This window comes from Meleagris gallopavo, chromosome 4 (genome assembly GCF_905368555.1).
Source record: "Meleagris gallopavo chromosome 4, MGAL_WU_HG_1.1, whole genome shotgun sequence".
Taxonomy (NCBI): domain Eukaryota; kingdom Metazoa; phylum Chordata; class Aves; order Galliformes; family Phasianidae; genus Meleagris; species Meleagris gallopavo.
Window position 1 is genome coordinate 53,176,262 of NC_139407.1, and position 26,481 is coordinate 53,202,742.

General features: G+C 40.5%; 1 protein-coding gene and 1 long non-coding RNA gene across 4 annotated transcripts; one reads left to right on the top strand and one right to left on the bottom strand.

Moving 5' to 3' along the window:
• Positions 1 to 4,436: 4,436 nt before the first annotated feature.
• Positions 4,437 to 24,273, bottom strand: SLC34A2 (solute carrier family 34 member 2). Of its 3 annotated transcripts, XM_085223358.1 has the most exons (14): positions 24,255 to 24,273; positions 24,114 to 24,169; positions 18,657 to 18,771; positions 18,422 to 18,556; positions 17,794 to 17,922; positions 16,829 to 16,972; positions 16,090 to 16,201; positions 14,309 to 14,504; positions 13,614 to 13,709; positions 10,984 to 11,104; positions 10,133 to 10,300; positions 8,663 to 8,779; positions 8,451 to 8,575; positions 4,437 to 7,726 (listed from the first exon to the last, which is right to left on the bottom strand). In XM_085223358.1, the coding sequence occupies exons 3-14, from the start codon at positions 18,760 to 18,762 to the stop codon at positions 7,151 to 7,153; spliced, it is 2,025 nt and encodes a 674-aa protein (XP_085079484.1). In that variant the 5' UTR covers positions 18,763 to 18,771; positions 24,114 to 24,169; positions 24,255 to 24,273; the 3' UTR covers positions 4,437 to 7,150. The 3 variants fall into 3 exon arrangements, with proteins under 3 accessions (XP_085079484.1, XP_031409025.2, XP_085079485.1); XM_031553165.2 differs by lacking the exon at positions 24,255 to 24,273 and having other exon boundaries at positions 24,114 to 24,227; XM_085223359.1 differs by lacking the exons at positions 24,114 to 24,169; positions 24,255 to 24,273 and adding an exon at positions 23,362 to 23,499.
• LOC146544516 (uncharacterized) lies at positions 20,375 to 26,063 on the top strand. The gene is made up of 2 exons (XR_014883198.1): positions 20,375 to 20,892; positions 25,263 to 26,063. It is a non-coding gene; the product is annotated as an uncharacterized LOC146544516 (long non-coding RNA).
• The last annotated feature ends 418 nt before the right edge of the window (positions 26,064 to 26,481 follow it).

Below are 26,481 nucleotides of genomic sequence, written 5' to 3' on the forward strand. Positions count from 1 at the left end.
TCATCAAACATCTCTTTATCAGCCCATTACACATCCACAGTCCCAGACCACGTATCTCCAAAACCAACTTTACTTACCACAAGACAATCCTCAGAAGATTACAAAGCACTTTCTAGTACACCTCCTTAAGCCACAGACTGGCTGCCCACAGTGGCATTTCTCTTCTCTTTCAGTAACTTTTCAGCTGTTTTCAATCATTCCCTTTTAAAGCATCACCAGGTGTGCACCAGGAGCACCAACACAGCTAGTTCAGATACTTTCTCTCTCCAGAGTAGGGTTTCTCATGTCCTTTAAGTTGAAAAGCTCCTTGAAGGCTTATAGGAAGGGGAAAAAAGTCCCAGCCCATCTTGTTCACTTGTAGCAGTATATTTTAGGCAAAACCTTGTGTTCATTAAATATTTTATACAAGTCAGTATTTAAAAACTAATGACAACTGTTTCTGATATCTCACAGAACATCACTTATCCCAGCTGTTATTTGCAGATCTAGGACTAAGAAATGCCTGTCTTATAGCAAGTATTTGTGAAATCTACATTGCAGAGGCCATCCTCTGCCCATTTCTGAGCAATGTCCTCTGCTCATGGACATGATTTAGCAGAGAGTGGTTAGGTCATGGTTGGACTCAATGATCTTTAAGGTCTTTTCCAACCTGAGTGATTCTATGTACCTGGCCCAGGAAGGCAGTTTTAATACTTACAAGATTTGCACCTGGGCGGGTTGCCAGGACCATAATGTTCATCATTACCTGCAGTCTGAGATTGCTTTGTGCACTCTGAAGGAATTTTGCTGTCCAGTTTCCCTTGTAATCTTCTTATAGTATTGCAATAATGCTAAATTTGATGTGAAAGCACTAAGTGTTCATGCTCTAGTGAGGAACAAGGCACCCTGCAAAACTATTTAATTCTTCTTTGGGATCAAAGTGAGCCAAAGGGAAATTAATCTACCCTCAGCTTTAACCTGCTTTGACCTTTTCCCTTTTTTTGCTAAATGGTGTCTCCAAAGAAGACGTTCTTTCCTGCAAAGCAAATACTGTTGTTGTAAAATACAGCTGCTTCCTCAAGTGATTTTCATAAACACTCCCTATCTTTATATTTTCTTCTATATGAGCATGCTTTCTTCCTGTGTGAAAACACATTATGTAGGTTTGTCAGTCAGAAAGCAAACCCATAGATACCCAAGGTAGCCAGCGTGCTTCCACTCAACCCCACAGTGCTGTGTTTTGCATCCCAGACTGACCCCAACAAAATGAGCGTGACTATACAAATGTGCAGCACTCACACCTACACCACAGTCCTCTGTGTACATACAGGGAGAGAGGGCCTGGCTGCCAGCTCATCCTCTATCGCTTCCCAAGCAGTGCTCAAGATGAAGCCTTGCTGAACACCACTGGTTGCCTTCTCTCCTGAAGACTTCAGTAGATGCTTTGAGCCCACTTTGTTGAGGTCTCTTTGGAGATTGTGAGTGCATGGCTGGTGATCTGCCTGATTAGCAGGTATGGACTGCAGATGCTCCATAACATCCGTGACCACGAGGTGCCTGGAAAAGGACTGCTAGCTCCCTGAGCCCAACCTATGGTGCCTCACAATGATCACTGAGTGTTGTTTCACTCCAAAAGAAGCAAAATGGATTCTTTTCCCTGCATCTTGAGCTAGTTTTGAAACTGCTGCTGATGAATCCAAAATGATCTCTGCCTGCTGGGGTGCAATCACTGAACCACCTGGCCCAACCTGTCACCCAGCCCTGGTGTTAACTCACCTCATCTGCCCTCCAGAAGTCTGTTGTAGTTTGGAGTTGTGGAGCCCCACTCCTGCTGTGTATGTGATTCCTCAGCTCCCAGCATCCCAGGCTTGCAATGGAGGAGAAAGATGGGAAGAAATGAAACATCATTCCTTGCTCCTGCTTTTCCCAAGCCAAGTGAATATCACCTTGAGGTTTCCTTGGTTCAGAGCCATTGGCATGCTAGAAGGGAGGGGAGAGCACATCTGTCAGACACCTGGGGTGGCTCAGCTGGAGAGAGAGATACCAAAAGCACTTCATAAAGACTCCAGCAGGAGAATGCTTGGTGGGAGCTGACTCTGTCAATCAGTTGTTATCCAGTGCCTGGGCCCATTGCATTAGTCAGTTAAAATGGGGCTTAATGGTTCCCTAGTTTACACGTGCATGAATTTTCCTAATGTCAATTACGATTGTATGTTGCCTAACCAAGGGCACCATTTGGTCCGTAAGTTGTTAGCATGCCCTGTAATTTATGGGCTTTTTTGCGTTGTGTAAAAAACCCAATCAACTGTGTTGTTGGTTGCAAAACATCTTTTCCTGTAATTACCCTGATTGTTTATGCCACGGTGATGTCCTTAGACATTAAGCTGTGTAAAAAGACTGATACACTCCAAAAGTGTAAATGGCAATTAGCTAATTTCATCAGGTGCTGAGTAAGATGGAATCTTTGTGACATTTGAACGCTAGTCTTTGCTCTGCTTCTCTGTCTTGTTGAAATACTTAGGTCTCAGTTGTTACAGTAAATCTGTCTGGGGACAACCCAATGGAAATCAGTATATATCCAATATGCCAACATTCAGCTCTCTCACAGAAGCATTTCCTTTGTAGTAAAACTGTAACTAAAAGATTGTCATCTATAGAATGTTTGCCATAAAAATATCATTAGTGGGTTTACACTTACAGTGTCATGCCTTTGCCATGGAATGGTCTTTAGCTAGAAAACAAGCTACCTGAATGCAAATAAAGCATTTGTTCGGAACCATAGCCCATGGAAATGGCCTGTCATTTCCTAGTTTGTCTATCAAATATATCCTCACTGATGCACCTTTTGAAATAGTGGATTTTTGCTTGGTACTGTTCTTTTTAAGCTGTCACCAGCGGCACCACGCGAAACTGCACTCACAAATACTCTGCTGTAATAAGAGAGCAGACTTTCTCAGCAGCATAGACAGAGGCCATTAGGGGGACCTGACGGACTGCTCACCACTACTTGGTGAGCTGAAAAAAGAAATGTTAAAGAATTCGACCCATGTTTCTGATCGATAAGAATTTATCATGGTGGCAAGTGCAGCTCAGGTAAGTGTGCTGTTATCAACAGTTTGGAACAGGGGGAAGTGAGTGTGAAGCTTCAGCAGAGAGCTAACAAGACTGGGAACACCAGAAGGAGCTGTGACCATCGTAATGGTTAAGTCATAAACAGAGAGGAAGAGGATAGATTCCAGATGCAGAAACTGGATCAACCCAGCAATTAGCTGAAGCATTATTTTGAACATTTTAAAGGCTTCAGCATGTATCTGTTGTTAAATACTGATAGGCGTTGCTGAACTTTGCCCTAGGTAGCTCTGCAGAGGGTTTGGAAATAGTGAGATAGACGGCACAACCTCTGCCTGTTTCCTGGATGTGCTTTGATTCATGATGGACAGTGAGTCACGGAGAGTGATGGCACACACAGCTGAAGTATTTCTGCATGAGTGTAAGAAGCTGTAAGTCTTAAATCACAGGCCTACAGTGCTTGCTGCTTGCACATTAGAAGACAGTTCACACTGCGTTGCATAGTTATTTGTGTTATATGAAATACTTTTGTTATCTTCATTTCACTAAAACATGGTGTTAACATGGCAGTTGCTTTGGGGGCTGGTTCCTCAGCTAGTGCTGAGCTTAGACTTAGGAAATACAACCTGTTAAAATAATCTTTAAGGTATTTAAGGACAGCTTCTTATTCTTCTCCATCTCTTCCATTTTAAGCTCCACAGACCACATGTGATGAAAAAAAAAGTAAGATGTCTATTTTTTTGCCATAAGCCAGATGTCACTCAGGTCATGGAAGGTATTTCAGAAATGCTGTGTTTGCCATCTTTCGTGTAGAAGTGAGAACTTGAGCCCAGTGCCACCACTGCATCAGGTGCATGCAGCAGTTATGCAACCTTGGTGTTGGTCTCCCACATTTACCTTCACTGAGGATGATCTGCAGGGCGCTGGCTGGAAAGTATCTCAACCTGTGCAACTGAGCTGAGCAATTCTTCATTTTTTGCTTCATATGAAAATCTCTGATGGCCACAGAACTCTCCGAAGGGTTTCTGCAGTGGCTGAAGCTAACCCCAGCTCTTTTACACTATATCATCTCAGACTAGTCTATGTCTGCATCCTCATTTTCCTGCATCTTCCATGATATGTCTACAAACAGATATGAAAATCTTCATTTTTTAAAATTTCTCTTTATTTTTACATTCAATGCGTGAGGACAGACAAGATGAGTGTTCATGACAAAGTATAAAGCCATATGCTGTCCCCAAAACACTAAAAGATAAAACATGTAAGAGTTTAAAAAAGCATTTTAGAAATCTTCTATTTCCAAAATTCCTCATTGCAGAAAATTCAAATCTTTGTTAGAAAAGTGGAGTTCTGCATCCTTGTGCATGAAGCCATATTATGAAAATACATAGGTGTTTTTCATCTTTATTTTAAGAAATCTGTCTCTGCATTACTAACAATCTTTTTGTAACCTATTGGTGGAGCCAACAGCCTCCGTAATACACAGTATGCACAGTTACAAACAATTTTAAAAGTTATATTACAAATATACAGTAGTTCCTTTTTACATTTTAAACATCGTGTGGTTTTCAAATATGTATATATAACACAATCACAAGCCTTTTTCTGCATAACTTATGAAAAGTTCTGTACACTCAAATAATTATAAATAAAGTGTAAATAGTTTTTTTTTAAGAGTAGGAGGGATGTTTTCCAGGACATGTTGTGCTGTCAAGTGTTAAACAGAAGTCTGTTTTGGAATCTGCCTAAAACAACAGCACAATATGGCCTGAAGGTCACCAGCAAGGAGAGAGGAGGGTACAAACTCAATACATCATAGGGGAAAGTTAATGAGGAACATGAAGTACTGATATGTCTGACTATAATTTTTACCCTGATTCTTCTGTAAGAATTGCTTTTCCTCTGATGTTTTGCTGAGAGTTATTATCACCGCTCTCAGCAACTTTACTTCAAGATGCAAAATAAGGTGCGTGTTAAGAGATCAGTAAGAGTAGATGGAAATGTTTCCTGTTTCAATGAATGGTCAATGGAAATTCAAGATACTTTTGAAAGAATTCTGGATTTTTCACTTTTTTTTTTTTTTTCTTGTCAAAACGCAGAATGTGAAAGAATCCAGAACTGTGAAAATAAAATGAAGAACAATTCCATTTTGAAAATGAAATGCTGACAAAATTCTGTTTGAACTATATGGAGAAAAAGTAAATTTGAAACAGAACAGTTTGGTAGAACTCCGTTCTCTGTTACTAAACCCACAAAGAGCAGAACTATACCAGAATTAAATTATCTTGAAAATTTACTCTGATGCTAAGAATTTTGTTACTGGCTCATTATTGTAGAAACAGTTGGAATCTCAACAGTTGGAATACAATTTGCAAACATGTTTTAGACAGCTTAGTTTGCTATTTTCAGTGCGAGCTTAAAAAAGCAAATGAAAAAATTTTCCCTTCTAAAATGTGTGTGAATGCAGCCTACTGATCCTAGTTCTGCAGAAAATTACCAACTATTCAGAAGTAAATGTGTTATAGCAGCACTGAGTGGCTATGCTAAACTAAGGGTCCTCTCAGTATTTCCGTTACAGATTTAATCTACAAATCGACCATGCAAATTGGCTCTACATGATACTGATTGGCCTACACTCTGCCACATGATCTTTTTTCCATTAGTGGTTGGACCTCAGGTACTATCCCATGGTCACTCATATCTAAGTTATTAAAGGCCAGCAGAAGTACTCAGCATGTCTTTGAAATGCTCTTTTTCCGACATTGAAATGATACCTTTTGTCAGTCCATGATTCAGTGCTGTCTTGTAAGCATTTACAAGACCATCAGTAATGTAAGACCTGAGCACAAGCAGCTTCACACCAAGTGCTATACTACCTCTGGATTGACTACATGTGCTATTGACTACACTACCTAGGGATTTTATTTGGAATTTGGATTGCTACATACAATTGCCAATAAAATTCACATTATTTCCAAGGTGGGTGGTTCAGAGCACGCAGTGACCGTGCAGAGTGAACACTCATTTCTCACCCGTTAATGCTGCTGCATGTCCCACACTAACTATAGTCTATTCTCCAGGTTCCCTCATTTGTAGCTCTAAAGCCAGTCTCCACTCCTACATTTAAATGCCATGTTGTGGCTCAGTCTCAATTGCAGACAGATCTCGTGGTGTCAGCCTGGAGTTGGGCAGCTCTTTACACGCCTATGCCAGTCACTTGTCCTCCCTCCTGCACCTTTCCTCTAATTGTGCCAGGACAAGTGCTTATGGGATTACTCAGTGGACAGGATAGGGGAGGACTATCTAGAGAGACAGACAGCCATGCAACCACACCCTGAGTCCACAAAACTCTTTCATAGCCATCCAGTGTCTCTAAACCCAGTGTTTAACTTCAGTAGGCAAAGTGATCAGCAATTAATTTTTGGCCTTTAGCTTGAGACAACAAAAGACAGCAGCTCCTGTCCTTGCGTTAAAGGAGGCAGAGAGCTCTAAATGGGCTCATGCGTACCCTTATGCCAGGCTAGGACTCCCAGAGCTCTTGAGGCATGTCCCAGAATTTCATTTTCCTCCACACAGACAACAGATTTTGTCCATATTTGGAATATTGTTTTCTATTTTGACCAATTAACATAAGCCAATGGAAACATTTGGATTCTTTTTGGTTTTCTTTTTTACTTTTTTTTCTTTTTTCATTTACAGAACCTTTAGGGTATCATAAACTTCTACTGAATAAGCCAATAGGCCAGAAAGGTTGTCCTACAAGTGCATTGTTGGGTTGACTGGTTTTTAATTAATCACACTCCTTTCATCCCTCTCTTCACAGGACTACATCAAGATTTCTTTTGGTTGCTATTGATAGCATGGATGAATGTACCACACAGTAGATGCTCTGTAAGCAAATCTGTCTTTAGCTTTTCAACTGATCGTAGATTTTCTAGGGACTCTGTCAAGCTTGCTTGACTCCATTCCTTGATGAGTGATATATCACTGGCTGCAGGAACCTAACAAAATATTCACTCTGTTCTCAGTGCATTGTTCAAGGTAGTTTTCAAGAACCTGACTGTCCTATGCTTTACCTCTGCTATTATGGGTTGATCCGCTACTATAAGGCTGTGTTGTTTGTGCCTGTTTTTTCAACACAAGCTGCAGCTGGAGCCCTTCTTACACCTCTTTCTTCATCAGCCATTGTAATGGTGTTTTCATAAACCTCCATAGTTTTTAGCTGATTATCTTTGGCACCCTCCTGTTCTGCATTGACTTTGCAGCACTTGCAGAATCCGCAGCAATGCTTCCCACAAAAGGAGAGTGAAGACATAATCATATTGTCCCAGGGCTCTAGGGAGTGCATCCAGATGGGTAGAAAATCCCAGTTTTGAAGCTTCTCAGGCAGTGAATGTGGCCGCCTTGTCTGCATAATATTAATTACAATCACAGCAATAAACAGAGCCAACAGGGGAAGGCAAACACCCAAAAGGACTGGCCAGCCCGCCAGTGACAGACCAAATACAAACAAAGGGAAAAGGAAGAAGCAGATGAGAAGATAAAATATAGCAAACCATCTGTACTTGGCTGTTATGTTTCCCAAGCTCTTGCTCATGCGGATTGGCAGCCGGGTAAAAGGCAGCGGGTAAAACAGGATAATCCCAGAGACATTGAAGAAAAAGTGGCACAAGGCAATCTAAAAGCAAAAAACATTTGAAAAGTTAATTACCTCAAATGACATTAAATAGTCCTACCCACACAGTAATAACTTCCAGTGGTACTGACTTCATAGTTTCCCTTCTCTTGCTCCTCACTTTGATCTTTTCTTGTCTTTGCTTCTACTTCACTGCTAGACTGCTAGACCTTCCCTAGCATGAAAAAAGGACTTGGTAATACCTCACACATACTAAAGATCAAAGATGATAAATAGGCCACAGCATCTGGAAACAAGAGAAGCCCAACGGAGACAAGATATCTCCCTGCAGATAGAGAAGTTTTAAAATGCAACACTGTACTGAAATAAATTGAGTCCACCATAAATAAAGCTAGTAAAGCAAGCAACTATCAGGATCCCGAGCAAGGAACTTACAGATATTAGTAACCTTCAAAGGGGGTTACCTAAAAGAGAGTTGTCAGATTTGGGCATTGAATTCTAAGATGTTAAGATTCAATGCTCTGCAGTCAAGTGGCCAATCCTGCTGGATTTCCGAATGAATTCAATCAGATCAAGCTAAACTTAGGAAAGATTTTACTACATATTGATATTCTAGGAATGCTTAATAGAAGCTTTTTGCTGTTGTAGTTGAAATTAGTACCACATATAGAATCAAGCTCAATATCCAGGATGTATTTTGTCAGGTTTTTACTCAGAAAAGTTGCAGCTTCTAAATAAATTCAAGGAAGCGTTGGTTTATACTGACCTGTAATGAATATTTTAATGTACTCCCTGGGCTTGCTAAAGCTGCAAGGATAGCTGTTGTGGTTGTGCCAATGTTGGCTCCTAGGGTGAGGGGATAAGAACGCTCAATGCTTATAACACCAATGCCTAGAAGAAAAGAAATGGCATTAAGCAGTTTCAGAATGATGTAGAAAATAAAATGTGGGGATGAAGAATAAAATACTGACGACTTACCAACAAGAGGTGTAATAGCAGATGTGAAGACAGAACTACTTTGGACAACGAAGGTCATACCAGCCCCTGCAAGCATAGCCAGGTATCCAGCCAGCCAAGTAAAAGGAAATGGGAAATCTAGAAAAATAGAGGGAAGATAATGCCTTTAGAATAATAAAACATTCCACACAAAATCATATAACAGAGAAAACCCTACTAAGCATTCTGAATGTATAGATATTGTTTACATGTTGTCTAAAACAAGATTGGAGGTCAGAGTCAGTTCTACCACTTTAATTTGCCCTGTTATTTGTATTCTCTCCAGCTTTCCACCACTGGACATACTGTGAGATGGATGTTAGCCTAGGTAGACCTTTGTCCTGACCCAGGGCAGTATATATGCTGTAATACAATTAGGTCCCAGACATGTTTCCACTGAGCTCAACTCAACACCTTCTAACTGTCTAGAGTTTCCTGATTTTGACAACCAGGCATTTGCTATGTAGATGAGATCTTCAAAAGGCTCTGAAGACCACCATGCAAAAATCATAAGGCTCCTAACTAGTTGCAAGTTGAACATCTAATAATTCATTTGTTACTCTTGCAATGACCACACTGATTAGAGAAACTAAGTACAATAGTCCCTTGTAGTCTGCAGACTTATGACTCAGCCAAGAGGTCAGAACTTCATCAGCTGAGATGACAGAGAGATTCTGAGCAAATCACAAATGAACAGTAATTGGCCACTTTCTTCTCATTTATTTTGATTTGGGCAGTGATCTTTGCCCAGGAGAACACAGAATGGGGACTTTGTTTTCTTCCCCATGGCTGTGACCCCTCTCACACAATCAGGTGTACGCCAGGCCTGCTTTTCACTGGTGGAGGTCCTGAACTCTCATTCAGTGGAAAATGAAGAAAAGGCAGCCAAGTGGAAAACAAAACAAAACAAAACAAAACACCCTAGTTTGCACACAATGAAAGCAAAAGCGAAAATCACCTGGATAACACAGGGAAAGACAGAAAGTACCAATATGCAGGATTGCTCATCTTACTGAGGAGGTTAAAGAATGGAACATGACAAGTAAAGGAAATTAGATCAAATAATCTCTACATACAATCTCTACAAACTTACTTTAAAAGGAACATGCAGACCTTGTGTGCAAGTAGGCAATCATGATCAGCACTTCAGCACTATCTTTTGGGGATGTGAAGATTACATTTCTAACAGCTAATGATTACACATCAGAAACAGAGCCTGGACTTTAGTCTCTGTTGCTTTTAATCTGCAGTTCACAAGCAAACCATTCACTAATAAAAATTTTTGAGGAAGAAAATAACATGCCGAGCTGAAGAAATATTTAGAAGCAACATTTCTGGTTTAATATTATTTTCTTGAAACTGTTCTGCAATAACAGAAGAGGGGATGTCAGTAAATGTACCCAGTGTCCTTGCTGTTACTAAGAACAAGCTTCAGGGGAAGCAGGTAATTACCAGTGTTGATTGTCTTCTTGATAACACTTGCTACTTGTCCTTTAAGCACAGAGTTTAACAGCTTAACAATCATCACCAAACAGGAGCAAAGAACCAGCAGGGACAAAGCCAGAAGGATGAGACCGATGGCAAGATCAGGCAGGTCTGTTTCTGTAAAGAGATGCCGGCCTGGAAAAAAGAAAAGAACAAATTGGCCTAGTTTCATTTTTGTTTCTGGTTTTCATGCACAGCCTAAGAAAATGGGACCAGAGCACACATGGCAAAAATTGAAAATGCTATTTCCTTAGCTGCACAAAATTTGTGTCTGAGAGGGGCTCTGACATGACACTTTCATAAACTATATAGCAGGCACATCTGCAGAGCAGGCAAAGTCTGTCTGACCACGTGCAGCTTTGTGCATGGAGGGAGAGTACAACAAAATGAGGAAATCGTGATGTGCTCCTAGCTGGGTGGTGGGTCAGCAAGAGATGACTATGTGCCTGAGAACAGCTGTTGAAATTCCTGAACAGCACACCTAGATGGAGATATCCAAACAAGTGCTACAGCAAAGTGACTGCAGCTGTAACACAAAGTCACCTGAATAGCCTGGGTGACGTGATACTGAAGACCTCATTTACTGGTACTAGGGGGCATGGAAAGAGATCCATGTATTGCCAGATACAGTGATGATGCTGGTAACTCCAGCTGTATAACAGAGCACAAGCTGTTTTGACTGCAGCAATAGAAGTATCCTGTGTACACATACAGGTGAGTGCCTCGATACACCTCTAAAGTGGTCTGTTAACACCATTAGAACAATATATATCTCTGTAAAGGTATTATATCAAAGGCAAAATGGTTCTTCTACTTACATTTAGTGATATATTCTGTTTCAGATATGTTTTTCAAGGTCCACGTCACATTTCCTTCTGACCAGCAAAGTTCAGAAGACGTGCAGTTCTCTGAAGGTGGAATTGTGACATTCTGCAGTGTCTGAAGATTGCCAGAAAAAGCAGTTGTTTCAGGCAACTACAACATTCATTAAGAGTTCATAAAATTCTAGGTTTGTTATTGCAACCAAGAATCCACCAACTAAAGGCAGATTTGTAAGCTGGAGTGTAATTCAATTGTATCCCATTAATGACATGGCAAATTTTCTTGTATTCTCCAAATAAACAGCTGTGCTTTCACTCAAGTTGTTCAGCACAACTTTTAAAGGTGAAAATATTTCCCAAACCTTCTACAGTGTTTCAGCCATAGCACCATGTTGTCAGAAGCTAAGAAGCTTAATAACTGATCTCAGGGTTCATGGAAAGAAATTCACATCAGGCTGCAGATGCAGTACAAAGGCATTCCTCTCCAGTCAATGCCACAGTTTCCTTGGATCAAAGCAATTTCTACCTCTTTACTGTCAGCTTAACTGCATTAAATGTCCAGAGGCTGTGGAGTCTCCTCCTTGGAGATCCTCAAAAGCCGCCTGGATGTGGTTCTGGGCACCCAGCTCGGAGTATCCCTGATGGAAAGAGGTTGGAAGAGATGGTCTCTGCCCACCTCAGCCATTTGGTGATTCTGTGATTCTGAAATGGTGTGATGAGCATTGCACAGGACTGTGACTCAGACCATCACAATACTAGTGCAGTATCTGCTGCTGAACGAGCATAGGTTGGTCACAACACCTTTGTGAACCTCTGTTTTCACATCTGTGGAAACAGAGATGTAGATGTGCAGCTACTACTTTATTTTCTAAAGCTCAAAGATTCTCTAAGAGCTAATCATTTTCATCATGACTAGTACTAGTACTATTGACTTTAACCTGAATTTCTCTTTATGAAATACAACCTTGCTTACAGGAGCTCCAGCTGATAGCCCAGATGACACTGAGTCCACAAGTCCTTATGTAGATTAAGAAACAGTTCCATGACTGAACTGTACTTCCCCATATCAATATAGCTAACAACAGAATGGACTATGAACTACACGCTGCCAAACAGGACTTATCTATAAGATATGTTGGAGTGATATTCTGTTTCAGAAATAGGGAAAGAGATCACATCAGATCCTATTTTGTTGCAGCATTCACATTCCCCCTCCAGCTGATACAGAACAGCCCAGGATGGACAAAGTCAGGGGTGGCCCCACAACGTCATGGAGCACCTAGTCTCCAGCCTACTGAAAACATCATAGTTCTCTAAAATTCTTTCAGAGAATGTGGGGTATCAAAGCAGCTTCATCAGACTGAAATGTCTGTCTTTATCTTTTGCTTTAAATACATTCTGCATACATCCCTCCTTGATGTAAATCCATTCGAATACTGTTGCCAGAAATTAGTTTAACTTTCTAGGAATGCAAATCAGTTAAATATCTTCCTCTTTCCCAACCGAGCTCAGTTCAAACTTTGTAGGGGTTTCATGTGACTTTGTAATTTGACTGTACACTGGGGCTGTAGGTACACAGCCAAAACACAGTTGCCTACAGAAAAATTATCCATGTTGAAATGCAACCTTCAGCCTATGCTCCCTGTGCCATCACTTGCCTTCTAAGAGTGGGAGGACTGCAGGAGGCCAGGGCTCAGGCCCTGCTGAGCTTGCAAGTGCAGCAAGGTGCTGGGGGCTGGAAGCAGCAGGCCTGCCCCAGCCTCTGCCTTACCTGGGATGAAAGACCCAGTGCTTCAGCAGGGTAACCCGAGCAGAGTTTCACATTAGCATGGCTCTGCTCCTACTGCTATCTCCCATAGCTAGCATTTCACTGGTCACCCAGATAGTCATTTAATAGGAGCTGGGCTCCTCTGAAAATGCAAGCTCTGAATTTTAATCTCTGCTGTGTGTCCTCAAGTATCTTCTGCATTATAACTTCAGGAATTAGTTTTATATACACACTAACAAGTAAAGGTCCAAGATAATGCTCTAGTTTTGTTCTGGCTGAACAACACAAATCAAACACAGCTCCACAGCCAACCAAAGTACTCGTTGGTGTCACTCTGGGCAACAGCTTCCTTCATGCTGCAGTGTTACGCAAGTGAAGATCGAACGACTTTAGCTCCAGAGAGGCTTTGTCTAGGGCAGTTTTCCAAGAAAGCTGAAGTAACCAATGGCCAGCAGATTAGTCTTGCATATATTAGACTAGGTGCTTAGATTGGATAGATGAATGGTGGCCAAAAAGAAAGTTTCTTGGTCCTCCATTGGAGCTCTTTGCACTTTCAGGGAGTCGATAAAAGTACCAAGTTTAAAGGTATTTGATTGTGAAAGAAGTGAAAGGATTGGCTCCAAACCACAAATTCTGATAAGCAGGGCCCTGCATGGTACAGTACCTAAAGCATCCAAGTCAGCTCACCACTGGAATGCCATGTTTGGCTTAAGTGATGCAAAAGCTAGATTATATTGTGCTCATTCTTCTGCTGCAACAAATACTCATTTAAAAATATAATTTCACATTAGTATTAGCCAGCTACGATCAGTAATATCTTTCCTAAGGAGCCTGACAACTAATTTAACATAATACTCACCACATTGGTTTCAGTTACGCACCAAATCTTTACCAGGCTTTTGTTTTTTGCTGATTCATCATTAGTAGCAATTGCATTTATTACAGATTTATCAAGCTTTAAGAAAAGAACAACAAACAGCATTATTTCAACTTGCATCACACACTTTTGTTCAGCTCAACTCAAATAATAACTTTCTTTGGAAACTGAACTGTATAAAGCATCCATGCTGATCCTAACACTGGAGCTGCTGCCCAACAAGGAGGAGGGGCTTTACTGCCAGAGAAGGTTAAATTCTACACACACACATGCTGTGTCTCATTCTTCCCAAATCACCCACACACATACCTCAGCCATTTTATTCAAGCAGCTACACTGACATAACTGCCTAAACATGTTTACTGCCATTTTAGGAGCTGCACGTAATTCATCTGGCCTCCAGCTGCTCCTCCAGTGGTGTGTAGGTTTCCCGTAATTTATGCTATTTATTCAAGTCTTATGCGGATCTTCTGGATGTGCAGGTTGCCTCAAGTAGCATTGTCTGCTAGTGCCTATGCAATAGTCTGACACTCCATCCATCCCATGTGTCACCTGCCTTCCCAGCCCTCCTAGCTAGGTCTGACCTCACTAAGGTGAAATGTGGGAGAAATAGAAATGGGAAATATGGAGCTAGGGCTCTCTGTGTAGCAGCTTAATTTAAGACCTAAAGAGCTTACCTCAATGATGAGCTTTGTAAAAGGGTCTGTGATGACTTTTAGTAGCTCAGGGGCATCTTCACCACTTTCAAGATGAAAGGACTCAACTATAACGTTGGTGAGATGGTAAAGATAGCCAGAAATGACTTCAATGGGCAACAATGCAAACACAGCAAGCCAGTTAAAGAAATCATGAATTGTTGCCCCAGCAAAGGCCCTACAAGAAATTAAAAAATACAACTGCTTTTAATTAAACAATATGTACACAACTTCCATTTAAACATGAAATCATAAAAGTGGAGATGAAGCCAATCTCAAGAGAGGCATTATTTCATTTCTAAGGTCCCAGAAGATGGCAGCTTTATTACAGAGCTCCACATTTTCTCCATACTGTTAACCAAGCAAAAGAGTCAGCTAAGGTCACTGAAACAAGAAAAAACTAGGAAAGACAAGTGATCCTTAACACAAGGCTGCTAACAGTACTCAGTTGAAGAGTGGCTGTATAGCCTACACTCATTTTACTCTCTCTTATTTTTGATACTTTTTTGATCCTGAAACAGGATTTGCCTCCAGGACTTATTCTACCTGACTCATGTAGAAGTGGCTCTTTGCAGCCCTCTCACATGTTCTTGCAAATTGCAAGTTTGTCCTCGCAGCTTCTCCTCCAGAACCTGAAGAGCCACAACTGTTTCCTCAAGGGCACTCTTTCCCACATTCCTAATAGCTGTTTTCTAATAGCACTTAATTCTAATAGCACTGTGCAATTTGCCTATATTTGTTTTAAAATATAACTCCTTAAACTAAGCATTGAAAAGGAAGAAAATGTGGAGGAAATATTCCTTGAAATGATAATCCTGCAATTTATGTTCCAAATTGCTTGAGAGGAAATTAGATGGAACACTCAAAGTAGGACAACAAAAGTATTTAGAGACCGAAGTGATTGTTAAAGGTTACAATGAAAATCAACTTATTTAACCTTTTTTTTACCTGGCCCAAAACAAATAGGCTACTTTGTCACTGGAGTTTAAGTCTAACACAACCAAAGACAGCAAGTCTTGTAGCAGTATGCTTTGGTACTTCATATGTTCAGTATGTCATAAATGATAAGGTACCAAAGAGCCATATTCCTCCCAAGTTTACTGCCATGAACTCTCAATGATAATGCTAAGTGGCAGACTTGTCATAACTTGACAGCCAGAACACATCATATTTTCTATGGTTACCATCTTTTGTTTATTGTAGACTTCTGAAACCTTGAACACTGATGTCTCTCTTAAGTAGAACAATAAAAATAGAGTAATATCAATCTACTAACTCCTACAATTAAGAGGTAAACAAAGGTGGGTGATGTCATGGAAGCTGTCTAAAACTTTATCCTTGTGTAAGATCCTATTAAAAATGATGGACTTTTATAAAACCACAAAAATTTGAAGGAACAATACGCTTTTCTTCAAGTACATGAAACCATACACCTAGGTATTCTACTTTGGCCATGGCAGGAATGATGACAGCTTACAATTTGCTATCCTCTGAAAGAAAATCACAGAATTGACTTCATTACTTCCTTATGACAAAGAAAAACAGGATTTTTTTTTTTTTTTTTTTTTTTTTTTTAAATCTCCATGGAGATTTAGAGGTCATAAAAGTTGCTTTAGAAGTTTGCTTGCAGCTTTCATAACCAGACATTCAACTTCTGGACAATAGAAGGATTGAATGGCTGTAGTAGTGACAGGCAATACAGAAGAAAACTTACTAAGAAGGAAGAAAAGCAACTTTTCAGATCTAATGTTTAAGTACAATACCTTCTAAATTCATTCCTGTCCCCGGCTTGCATGAGCGCCACAATTGTGTTTGTAACTGAGGTACCAATGTTTGCCCCCATAATGATAGGAATAGCTGATTGTACAGTCAGCACTAGAAAGTAGAAAATGAAGCATTGAATGAAAAAAATGAGATCATCTGTGAGCTATTTGATCCAGTAAAAATTAACCTACACAGGAACAGACTTCCTTCAATGTCACTGGAATAAGGGACTCCCTTTCAGATATGTTTGCTTTAATCACGACCCTTGGGAACATGGCATTCCAACAGTCTCGTGATCCCCACTGTAGTCTCTTGTTATCTCTTTTCATCAAACATCTGATGGACAGAGCAACTGTCTCTTCTTCCCTAGGCATAACCCGCTTTCTAAAGAATTCTTAAATGTTGCCAGAAACAAAATTCTGTAACTGGTTAACACAAGAAAGGTATGCGGATACTTCCAAAGTTAGTACATTTAATGCCAATGCTTCCAGTGATTTTCCACTGTAGTTATGAACATTATTTCACTGTTTTCTGCAGTGCATTAACTTTATCTATCTCTCTTCTTCTTTTTTTTTTTTTTTTTTTTTTTAATATCAAAGGCAACAGCAGTGAAAGTCTTTTCCTGAAGTCCCTACTCTTAAATTCAATGCTTTTACAACTTCAACACAGGTGGGGACAGTCGTATGCTGCACCAAGATTTGTGGGTGATTTCCAGGAAGACACAGCAAGCAGACTTACATGTAGAGGACACCATGCTGACGATAATGGATGAAGAAGTGCTGGAGCTCTGGACCATCACAGTCACCAAAACTCCTATCACCAGCCCCGCAACAGGATTAGAGAGCACTGAATCATCTTTAAAAATGTCCCCTGCTGCTTTACCTACCAAAACATATTCTCAGTGAGGAGAGTACAAGGTCAGGTCAATAGGAATTAGCAGAGCATTTAATTGAAGACCATTCAACAATTTAACATGATATATATGCATTAATGCTTGTAAGCAGAAAAATGTACAAGATGATGTAGCCCAAGGATCCAAATTCAGGTTCTGAAGTCTCAGTTTATCAGTTATATGCCTTATATTCTCTCATTTCAGTGACTACACAAGTTCCAGTGAATTCTGCAGAGAACCATATAAGACAAGCAAAAGAGTAAAGACTGTAGAGTAAAAAAGCACATATGCATTTAAATGCTATTACTGCCTTGATGACTTTTGGTTACCATGTCAAGGAAAGTTGTTTTAATAATTCTGAGTAATACTGTTCCTGTAGCTTTCTAGGTTGCCAAAAATCAGAAAAAAATTCTAAAAAAGCTCACATATTCATTTGATAACCACTTCTGAATCCATGAGCCAAATTCAACCCTCAAAGAAAGGCAAATGTAAAATTATATTTCAACAGTTTTCATCTTTGAATGATTTAGGGGACATTTCAGTGCTGAATGCTTCTGTCACTAAAGTAACAGAGCTTCCTAAGAAACTGAGATAAATCTCTTCATTGACAGCTCTTTGGAAACTTACAAACAAAGGTCCTTTCACATAGAGGAAGGTCAGTCTTCAGAGGTACTTCCTTCTAAACCTACATCTCCACACATAAATCTGTGTCATATGACCTTTAAGAGTGATACTTGCAATTTAGTGATTCAGATGAGATTTACTGCCCCATTCATAGCTTATTTTTGATACTTTAAATGCATTTTCATACCTCCTACTAGTTGAAAAGCAGAACTCAGTACATCCAGAGAACACACGAACAAGTAGAGTAATCCAAGCAACATAATAAACTTTCCTATTCCATAGAGCACACGAATGATTTTTCCTTTTCTATCCAGTTCTGCAAAACAAATACATTATGCATAAAAAAACATGTTTATTTATCTGGTGTTCTCTCCACAACAGTTTAGTGCAGAAGAAGAGGCTATGGAGCTAAGTACAGTGTTGTGACACCCCTGCATGTAATTAAATCCAAGTGCTCTTCTTAATCCAAATTTTAACTGCAGAAGTAGGCAGTTCATTTACCTTATGAAGTCTTAGACTGGCCCTTAGTTTTACACATTCATCTTATTGAATAAAGAAAGTTCAATATGAGCCTGAAAATAAGATCACACTACTTTTAGACTGTTTTCATATACCCCCTTGTGCTTTAAGGAGGGTAAGCAGTATGGTTTCCAATTCCTTCTTAGCAGCCTGAATGTCATATCCCAGCTTCACCACTGGGGAACGTGAGACAAAGTGTAAAGTCTACATCTGAAAACTGCTCAAATCCTAAATTCAGACATCAGAAATTATGAAAAAAATAAGTGCACATAACTTGTTTACTGAGCAATGTCTACCTGACCACTTGACTCCAGTGTCCTGCAGTTCTGGCAGAGCCCATGGGTCTTCTTCCTGCCTTGTCTCATCTATCAATGCTATTGTGGAAAATGCAGGTTGAATTTCCACTTTGTTTCCAAGTGAAGCCACGTTCCCTGATGAAACAGAACATGAAAATGTTTTAATTATTCTCTCTCTTCTCCAAGGAGCCTCAAACATACATATTTCTGAAACCTGCAGGTCAACACACAATACCTTTGTGATTTTCTCCTTCTTTTCCGGGCATGTTCTGGTTTTGTTTGGAGGAATCACCAATATAGTTATTGGTTTCAGGCTTGTCTACCTCAGGCCAAGGAGCCATGATCTGTGACTAATAAAGTAGAACTGATTAAAACTTGTGTGCAGTCAACAAATACAACAAGGTATGTGAAAAACACGATTAAAAGAGATGGAATGGAAGCAACTTGTCCTCGAATACAGATTTTTACTAATCTTTCTGAATTATTCCTTTATTTGTGAAATGGATATCTTAATTAATTTTGAAATCACACTGTTGATTTCATTTGCACAATTTACAAAATTTTATATATATATATTTATATATAATATATATTTCTGAATTTTTGTTCACTTTCAACTGGCATGAAAGCCAAGTTTTCTCTGCTTTCCGAACCTTACACATTTCTCTAATTCATTTTATCTTCCTTCAGCAAAAAGCTTTACTTTCTTCCATCTTCAGGTTTTGACATATTACCAAACTGGTAATTCATTCTTCCCCTACTTTGGGTGGTCAAATATGCTAAAAAAAGTCTTCTTGACGCCTTTACTGGTTCATTCCTATGGAAGGGTGGATGGCAACGTGATCCTGGATAACTTGAAGGAAGACCCAAGCTCCAGAGGCTCCAGAGCAATCCCTGCTGAAGGACCAGACAAAAGCATCATCGAATAGCAGTGGCCATTTTCAGGTCTGTATTTGCAGGTCTGTATTTGCAGCTTCAGTTTCAGTCAGCTCATACGGGCTCTCTCTGTGAACCGCTTCCTTTCTGACCCCTTTTTAGGTCAAGCATTTAGCATTCATTGTAATACCGTCCAATAATCAAACATCATCAAAATAAGAAATCATATGGCCAAATCCTGCTGGTCTAAGTAAAAGCAGAGGTACAAGAACATGTGGCAGTCCAAGGCCAGGCAAAAGCTGAGGAGGCAGATGTTTCTTGCACCAAAACTTGGAAGATTCAAACCATTTACTTCAGCAACACAGGGAGCCAGAGAGGGGGAGATTATGGGGGGCAAGGTGATCATTGGGCTCCTAGCGATACATGATAATATTTTCACGCTCCCAGGCCTATAATGCCATTGGTTAGCCCAGCCAATATGACCCAAAACCCAGTGGAAGGAATGGGAGAAGTGAACCCTGCACAGAAAAGTCTCACCATGGGACCTGTTTCTTCCACCCTCTCCACCACACATACCTGCTGGATGCCATGTCTTGCGCCCACATGGCTGAAATGAAGGTGTTGCATTTGTCTGCAACATTCCTCATAAACAAAGCACCTTCCCCCAATCTTCAAGGGCAGGTATCCATATCATACACTCATAAACAAGGCTCGGCTGTGGTTAGCAGCCATTCTCGGGGAGTATAATTAATCATTTGTTTAATCATAATCATTTGGTAGCTGATGTTTTGTCACTGCCCATGTTAACAGCCACACATCCTATTCCTACAGCTGGGAAAGAAAAGGCAGAGACAACTCGAACAATATACACTGTAGCAAAGCAAGTTACTGTTTTCTGCCACTTCCCAGGTTAAGAATTTCTACCCTTCCACATTAGCAGGAAAATTATTCTGCAATCTCATTAGCAAAAGATATACTTTTGTACATTTGTTATCAGTGGCATGAGATCCAGAGCGGTTCCTAAGACACACCAAGATCTCAGAACAGATGGAGGAAAATTGCTCTTGCTTGTTTCAACAAGGTTTTTCATCTGCTTGGAGCAAATTCTGGTATTTTCATCCATGCCAGAACAACCTCCAAGCCCCACCTGTGCCAGAACACCTCAGTCTTGTCAAACAAGTTTCAGTTACACACATTCAGCATTCAAAGAGCTCTGAAAAAGTGTAACTGCTCAGCACAAATGCTCATTAAGTGAAATGCAATCATGAAAATGCATTGGAAAATCAGGTACAAAGTTGTATTGCCAATGTACTCCTTGCCACGGAGAAGTACAGGATATACTGGATAGCACCAGTCCAGGAGGTCATCAGTATTTTTACAGCTCTTTTGATAACTTTGGTATGGAAATGAAAGATTCAGCCTGGATGACTGGAGTATGGAAACTGAATTGATGCATTTGTTACAGAAACTGGAGCTTGAAAACTTCATCAGAAAAGCAACCTGTGGCTCTGCTACATAAACTCTTCAGTTCAAGAATTCAGCAAGGCATCTTAATAAACATCACTCATGTTCCTGAGGTGCTCAGGATCCCACAGGTACGTCATGTATTATTATTGTTTTTGCTTTATATGATTAAATACTGTGGAATGAGAATTGAGCACCTCTGTGGTAAAGTTTTTTTATGATTATGTTTATAAAATTATTCATATGAGTCCTGGTCAACCTCAGATTTATTAAGGTAGACTTGAGTACTGGACACCCTAACAGTATTTGCCTTGTGTGGCTGGGCTTGCAGTGGTGTTCCTTGAACCCCAATTCTATGTGACTGCTATCAGGATGGACAGAAGCATACCCACAGATCCCTGAAGTGCCAACTAGACTGCCAGCTTTCTCCAGATCCCAGCTCTTGTTAAACGAAACAGCGGAGAAGATAACTTACAGCTGATAACTTACAGCTGATAACTTACACCTGATACTGTGGTTGTCAGAGTCCTGGCCACAGCAACTTACTGTTAATTGATCGCTGCACTACAAGGATGCAATTTTCCCTTCAAACAACTCTTTCTTGACCTCAATACAAATGTTAATATCTTGAGAAAAACATGCAAAAGACAATCCAGATGTTGTGGAGGAGCAGAGAGTGACGGGGCTGCCCACATCGCTCCCTGCCCCTTAGATTAGTTGACGTCAGTCCCAGCACCATTGTACATGGTGACTATGAAAACACTAATAGTGGTTTCCTTTTGAGCATTGATGACAACTGTGAAGAAACATGTTAGAGAATGTGCAGAGGACAGGCCTGTGTCCACACAGGCTGCCAGGAGGAGCTCAGCTAGACAACAGGCACAGGCTGGGTAGTGCTGTGCTGAAATGGGAGCCTGATTCCCCCTGAAAGTGGCAGGTCACAGCGCACTATGCATATTGCAAAGGGCTGAAAGCTAACGCCATGCAGGCTGTAACCCAGCCTGTGCCAGCAAGTCGTGCGGCAAAGCCTCTCACACCACGGCACGGCAGGTATAGTCTTTCCACTCCTTCGGAAAATGCTAACTGCATGTGACGTCCTTTCTGGCTGCAAGGGAAACTGAAACCTCCCGCTTCTCAGGGGGAGATCAGGACAAACGGAGGGAACAAACGCTGCAAGAAAATGTGAGAGGTATGAAGTCAGAGCCATGCTCTCTCCCTTACTGCTGCATGTCAGAGTTAAAGTCCAGGGAAGGACAAGAGCGACGCTTGGCGTCACACAGCACCCGCACTGCCATCCCCAGCCACTGCACAGCTGTAACTGCTGCTGCTGCTGCTGTACGGCTCCGTGTCAGTGCTATTCTGTCCTAAAGCAGCAACAGCGACAAATCTGTTTATTTTGTTGGACTTAACACAGAGAAGATGAAGTTCCATTTGCACATGCCTGGATGGTATTGTTTGTACCTCTCCACCCGTGACCATCCACTGAAAGGGCAGGTTGTGCCCATGTGAGAACTACAGAGTTGTGAGCCTGGAACACATCTCACCTGACAGGAACAGACCCAACAAAATCAAAGTTTTTCTGGGGAAATAAAAAATCCCCAGGTTGCTTAAGCAGCTCCAAATCAAGTTTTGGCTTCAGCGAGACTCTCCACACTTCTCCACTCTCCAAGCATTCCTACAAGCACATACCACTTGTTCCCATCCAGACCATGCTACAGTTTTTTTACACTGAAAAGGCATTTACCAGCTAATCTGAGATCCAATTCTATGAGTTAGTAAAGATATGCAACACATATTTCATAGCAGTAAATACACAGCTAAACAGCAATCCTTCTTATGTACAGTTGGAAGAAATGCAGCTTTTCCTCAAAATGTATCATCTCAAACAGAGAAGCAAATTATATTGAGGGGGGGAGGGAAAGACCTTAGCCAGCACAAATTAATTTAGTTTCTTTACATTATTTGACAGTTCTACCCAACAGCCCATTGCAGCCACAAAGCCCCGAGTGCAGCAGAAGAGAAAATCGGGTAAATAACTGCCAGATAGTATCCAGCCTCAGAGCAAACCTCATCTCTGCCCTGGCACCTCCCTGGGTTTTTTTTTCTGAATAAGACAGCAGGCTCAGCCACCGTGTGAGTTTTTAACTAATGTAGCAGCAAATGAGAAAAAAAAAGGACGTGTGAAAACTGGAAAAAAAGTCAGCATTGTACTCACTGCTTATTCCTATGTATCTCTGACTCTTTTTTTCTCACATTTAACACATGGCAAAGCTAAAAAATAGATAAAACTAAGAAGAAAACTCATGTCTAAGCTAGTGCAGAGAGAAAACAATCCCAAACATTAATTTTAGCATTCACAACCAAGCAAAGCACCAAACAATGCCACTTAAGAGCCAGAATGGAGAAACTTCAGTGACTTTCAGTGTTTGAAATGCCCAGGAGGTATTTATTTAAATCAAACAATTCCTTTTTCTAGAAAAAAAAAAAAAAAAAAAAAGTTCCCAGTAATAAGGAAACCCAACAAATTACGCCATCCCAAAGACAAAAACACACAGCAAAGATTGGAGAGAGGAAAGAATAATGACATTAAAAAGACTTACTGATCTAATGGAAGAGCTGCTAATAAAAGTTACTGAGAAACCAGCTGATTTCTGTCTACTGTCACATTAGTTGAGCTAACTGCATTAGACTAATGTATTCCTTCTACTACACTTCTATCAAAGTGAATTAGCATAAGAAAATGTTTCCGTGGAGAATAGCCTGGCCCTGCCGTAGTGCTGCACACAGACTGCGGCTATCTGCGCCAGCACATGGACCGACAGTATTTCATTCCAATGTTTCATTAATCGTATCCCGGGCATTTTCCAGTATCCAGTACCACCGTGACTTAAAATCTCACCACTTTTCAATCCAAATAATACTGAAAACAATAACATGCTATCTTATAGGCAGTTATTACTTGTGTTTTCGTTTGTTTTGCTTGTGACAGCTGCAAATATACCGGGTCTTTTCCTATGATATTAATTAAAATAGCAACTAGTTACTTCCAAACAAAAAGTAGCAGAGTTTGGTTTTAGAATTACAGTTTGTTATCACTTCCTTAAAATATAAACGCAGTGAAGCACACAAGCTGAAAATGCTACCAACCGGGTGACATTTCACACGCCCCTCCTGCTCCCTACATTAGCTCTCTGCTGCCTTTTTCTTAAGCTGTGAAAGCAGAGCTGTTGATTTATAAGTTAATTAAGTTTAAAATTTTGAGGGAAAAAAAAAAAAAAAAGAAGAAGAAGAAGAAAGAAAGAAAACGAAATAAAAACCACAGCACTCCTTGTTCTTAGTTGGTTTTACTTACCACTTCTTTCTCCCCAGGCAACAGAGTGAACGGACCAACTGGGCAGCCACTGCAACCTGCAATATATATAGACAGGTGTTGAGCAAAGTTTGCTTTCATCATTACGTAGTAACATTTTTACAGTCTGAAGGCAGTGCCTACCTCACTAATCACAATCAACCCTTTCTCAAAAGAAGTGGGCAGCAACCGAGAGTGATAAAACTACAGGCTATTTCACACTTATCACATTCTAAAAAATGTCCCATCAGCACTTAAGTAAGAGTTACTAATGTGTTCATGTGAGTGCTATGGGACGGTTTGTTCCAGCCGGAGAAATTGCAGTCTGCCTGATCACTCAGTAATCTTTTTTCCAATAGTAATTTTCAAACAATATTTTGCAATCTCAGAAGTCTGTCAAAAGGATGCAGAGAAGTGGCAGTACTGTTATTTGTCTGTTCGGGTGCCTATTAATCTGCCTAAGAACAGAAGTGAAGGGGAATCAGATAAAACGTGGTGTAAGTAGGAAACACGTAAGAACTTCTTTGAGAACAGAGGATGAAATTTCCTTCTTATCAGTGCTCCATGTTTACTATTAAGGAGAGTTCATTAGCATTCTGGCTATGGTTCTCATTCTAAATGAGTTAAAGATGTGAGGACACCCTTGATAACTGCATTCAGAGCACTATCAAGGAAGATTACAATAAAGAGATATGTTATCCAATAAATACAGTAAGCTATTACCAAGTAGGCACAAACCACTATTTTACTAATGATTTTAACAGGGAACTTGAGGGGCTATCTCAGGTACTATAGCTTTATTCTCTTTGAATTTTTACTTTTTCAGCAGGCAATCTGTATTGAGAAAGTAAGCTGTAAAGCAGCAACTGAATCAGCAGATCTGCTTCGTCTGTACATATGCAGTGCTATCTCCTTGCAGCTCAGTGACTCAGTAACTCAGCGAGAAAAATAAAACTCTTGCTTTTTGCAGCTTTCAACCTATTAGACACTCAGCCTTTGGGGCTGGGGGCCAGAATCTGCTCCTCACCTACACTGGTCTCAGAAATGTTTAGTATGTGTAAGTGGTGGCTGCAAAGTCTCTATAGCCCCATCTGCAGAATTGCAGAGCACCTGCTGGTGTAAAGCTAACCGCTGCCTTTATCCTGATTACAGGTGATGTTGGAGCCCAAGGAGACTTGAAAATAGCCTGAAGTGGGAAAGAAGTGATAGGAAATGGCCTCAAGGTCCATTTTCAGAGGCTCCATTTTCTTAACAAAACTGTCCTTTAACGCTGCCTATAAAAATAGTTGTTTATGATTGATGACCTCTACCACAGAAGTAGCTGAAGCTTTTAACTGGGAATCCTTCTAATTCTGTAAGCTGAGGTTTATTTTCCTCTGAGTCACTGTTTGTGAAACCCAGCTCTGACGGTGAGAAGTGGCGAGATGCTCACCTTTACAGTGCCAGGCTGGGACTCAGCCACGTGTGATGACGTCTTAAGACAGGATTTTTAGTCCAAGGCTGTTCATTTGCTAAGTACAATATTATGCACTGACCACGTTAATGTTTTAGGCTGGGAACAGACTCATCATGTTTCCAAAAAAATTTTGACAGAAAAACCTAGTCACTTATGGAGAGGCAGGCAACGCAGGGTCTGCCTCTGGCAGTCTGGGGCTGGTTTTCTGCTTTCAGAGTCTCCAGAAGGAGTCTCAAGGAATGAAGGAGGGTCTTCGTTGACAGGAGACTTTGCCTCATTCAGGATCAAAGGAGAAGAGGATTAAACACTTCACAAGACATCAAGCAGTGAGAGCTATAGCTCAATGCACTAAATTTTCATTCTTCAGGAACAGATTCAAGAGATGACGCTACTGAAGACCAATTTAATTCCTTTTCCCCTTGCTAGGGGCCATGGACCTTATACCAAAAAACACTCCTGGATAGAGAATGTTTACTAGAATAAAACATTCAAGTAAATGTCAAGAGTTATTATTTCCTATCACAAAGGTGCTAAAATACTCCGCAGTTTCTACACCAGCCTAAAACTCACCAGAGATAGTATGGGTTACAGAAGGTGCAACCACAGGTAACGTCTCAAACAGAGAACAGGAAAAAATTCCTGGCATGTGCAAATTCAACGTGAGCTGAACTCTGTCCAGGTGCTGTTCTATGTTGCAGGAAGCGATCACATAGGAGGGAAATGTGTCTGCAAAAGAGGCATCATCTCTGCAAGTTCCCTTATGGTTTTCCCAAACAAATGGGAGATTTGCTGGCAAGGTGTTGACCCTGATCATCTTAAGACCCAGGCTTTAGTACAGAATACCACTGTACCTAAGTCATAACAAAATTTAAATAATTAAAGGCAAGTAACATAAATGGACATCCCATCCTGCAA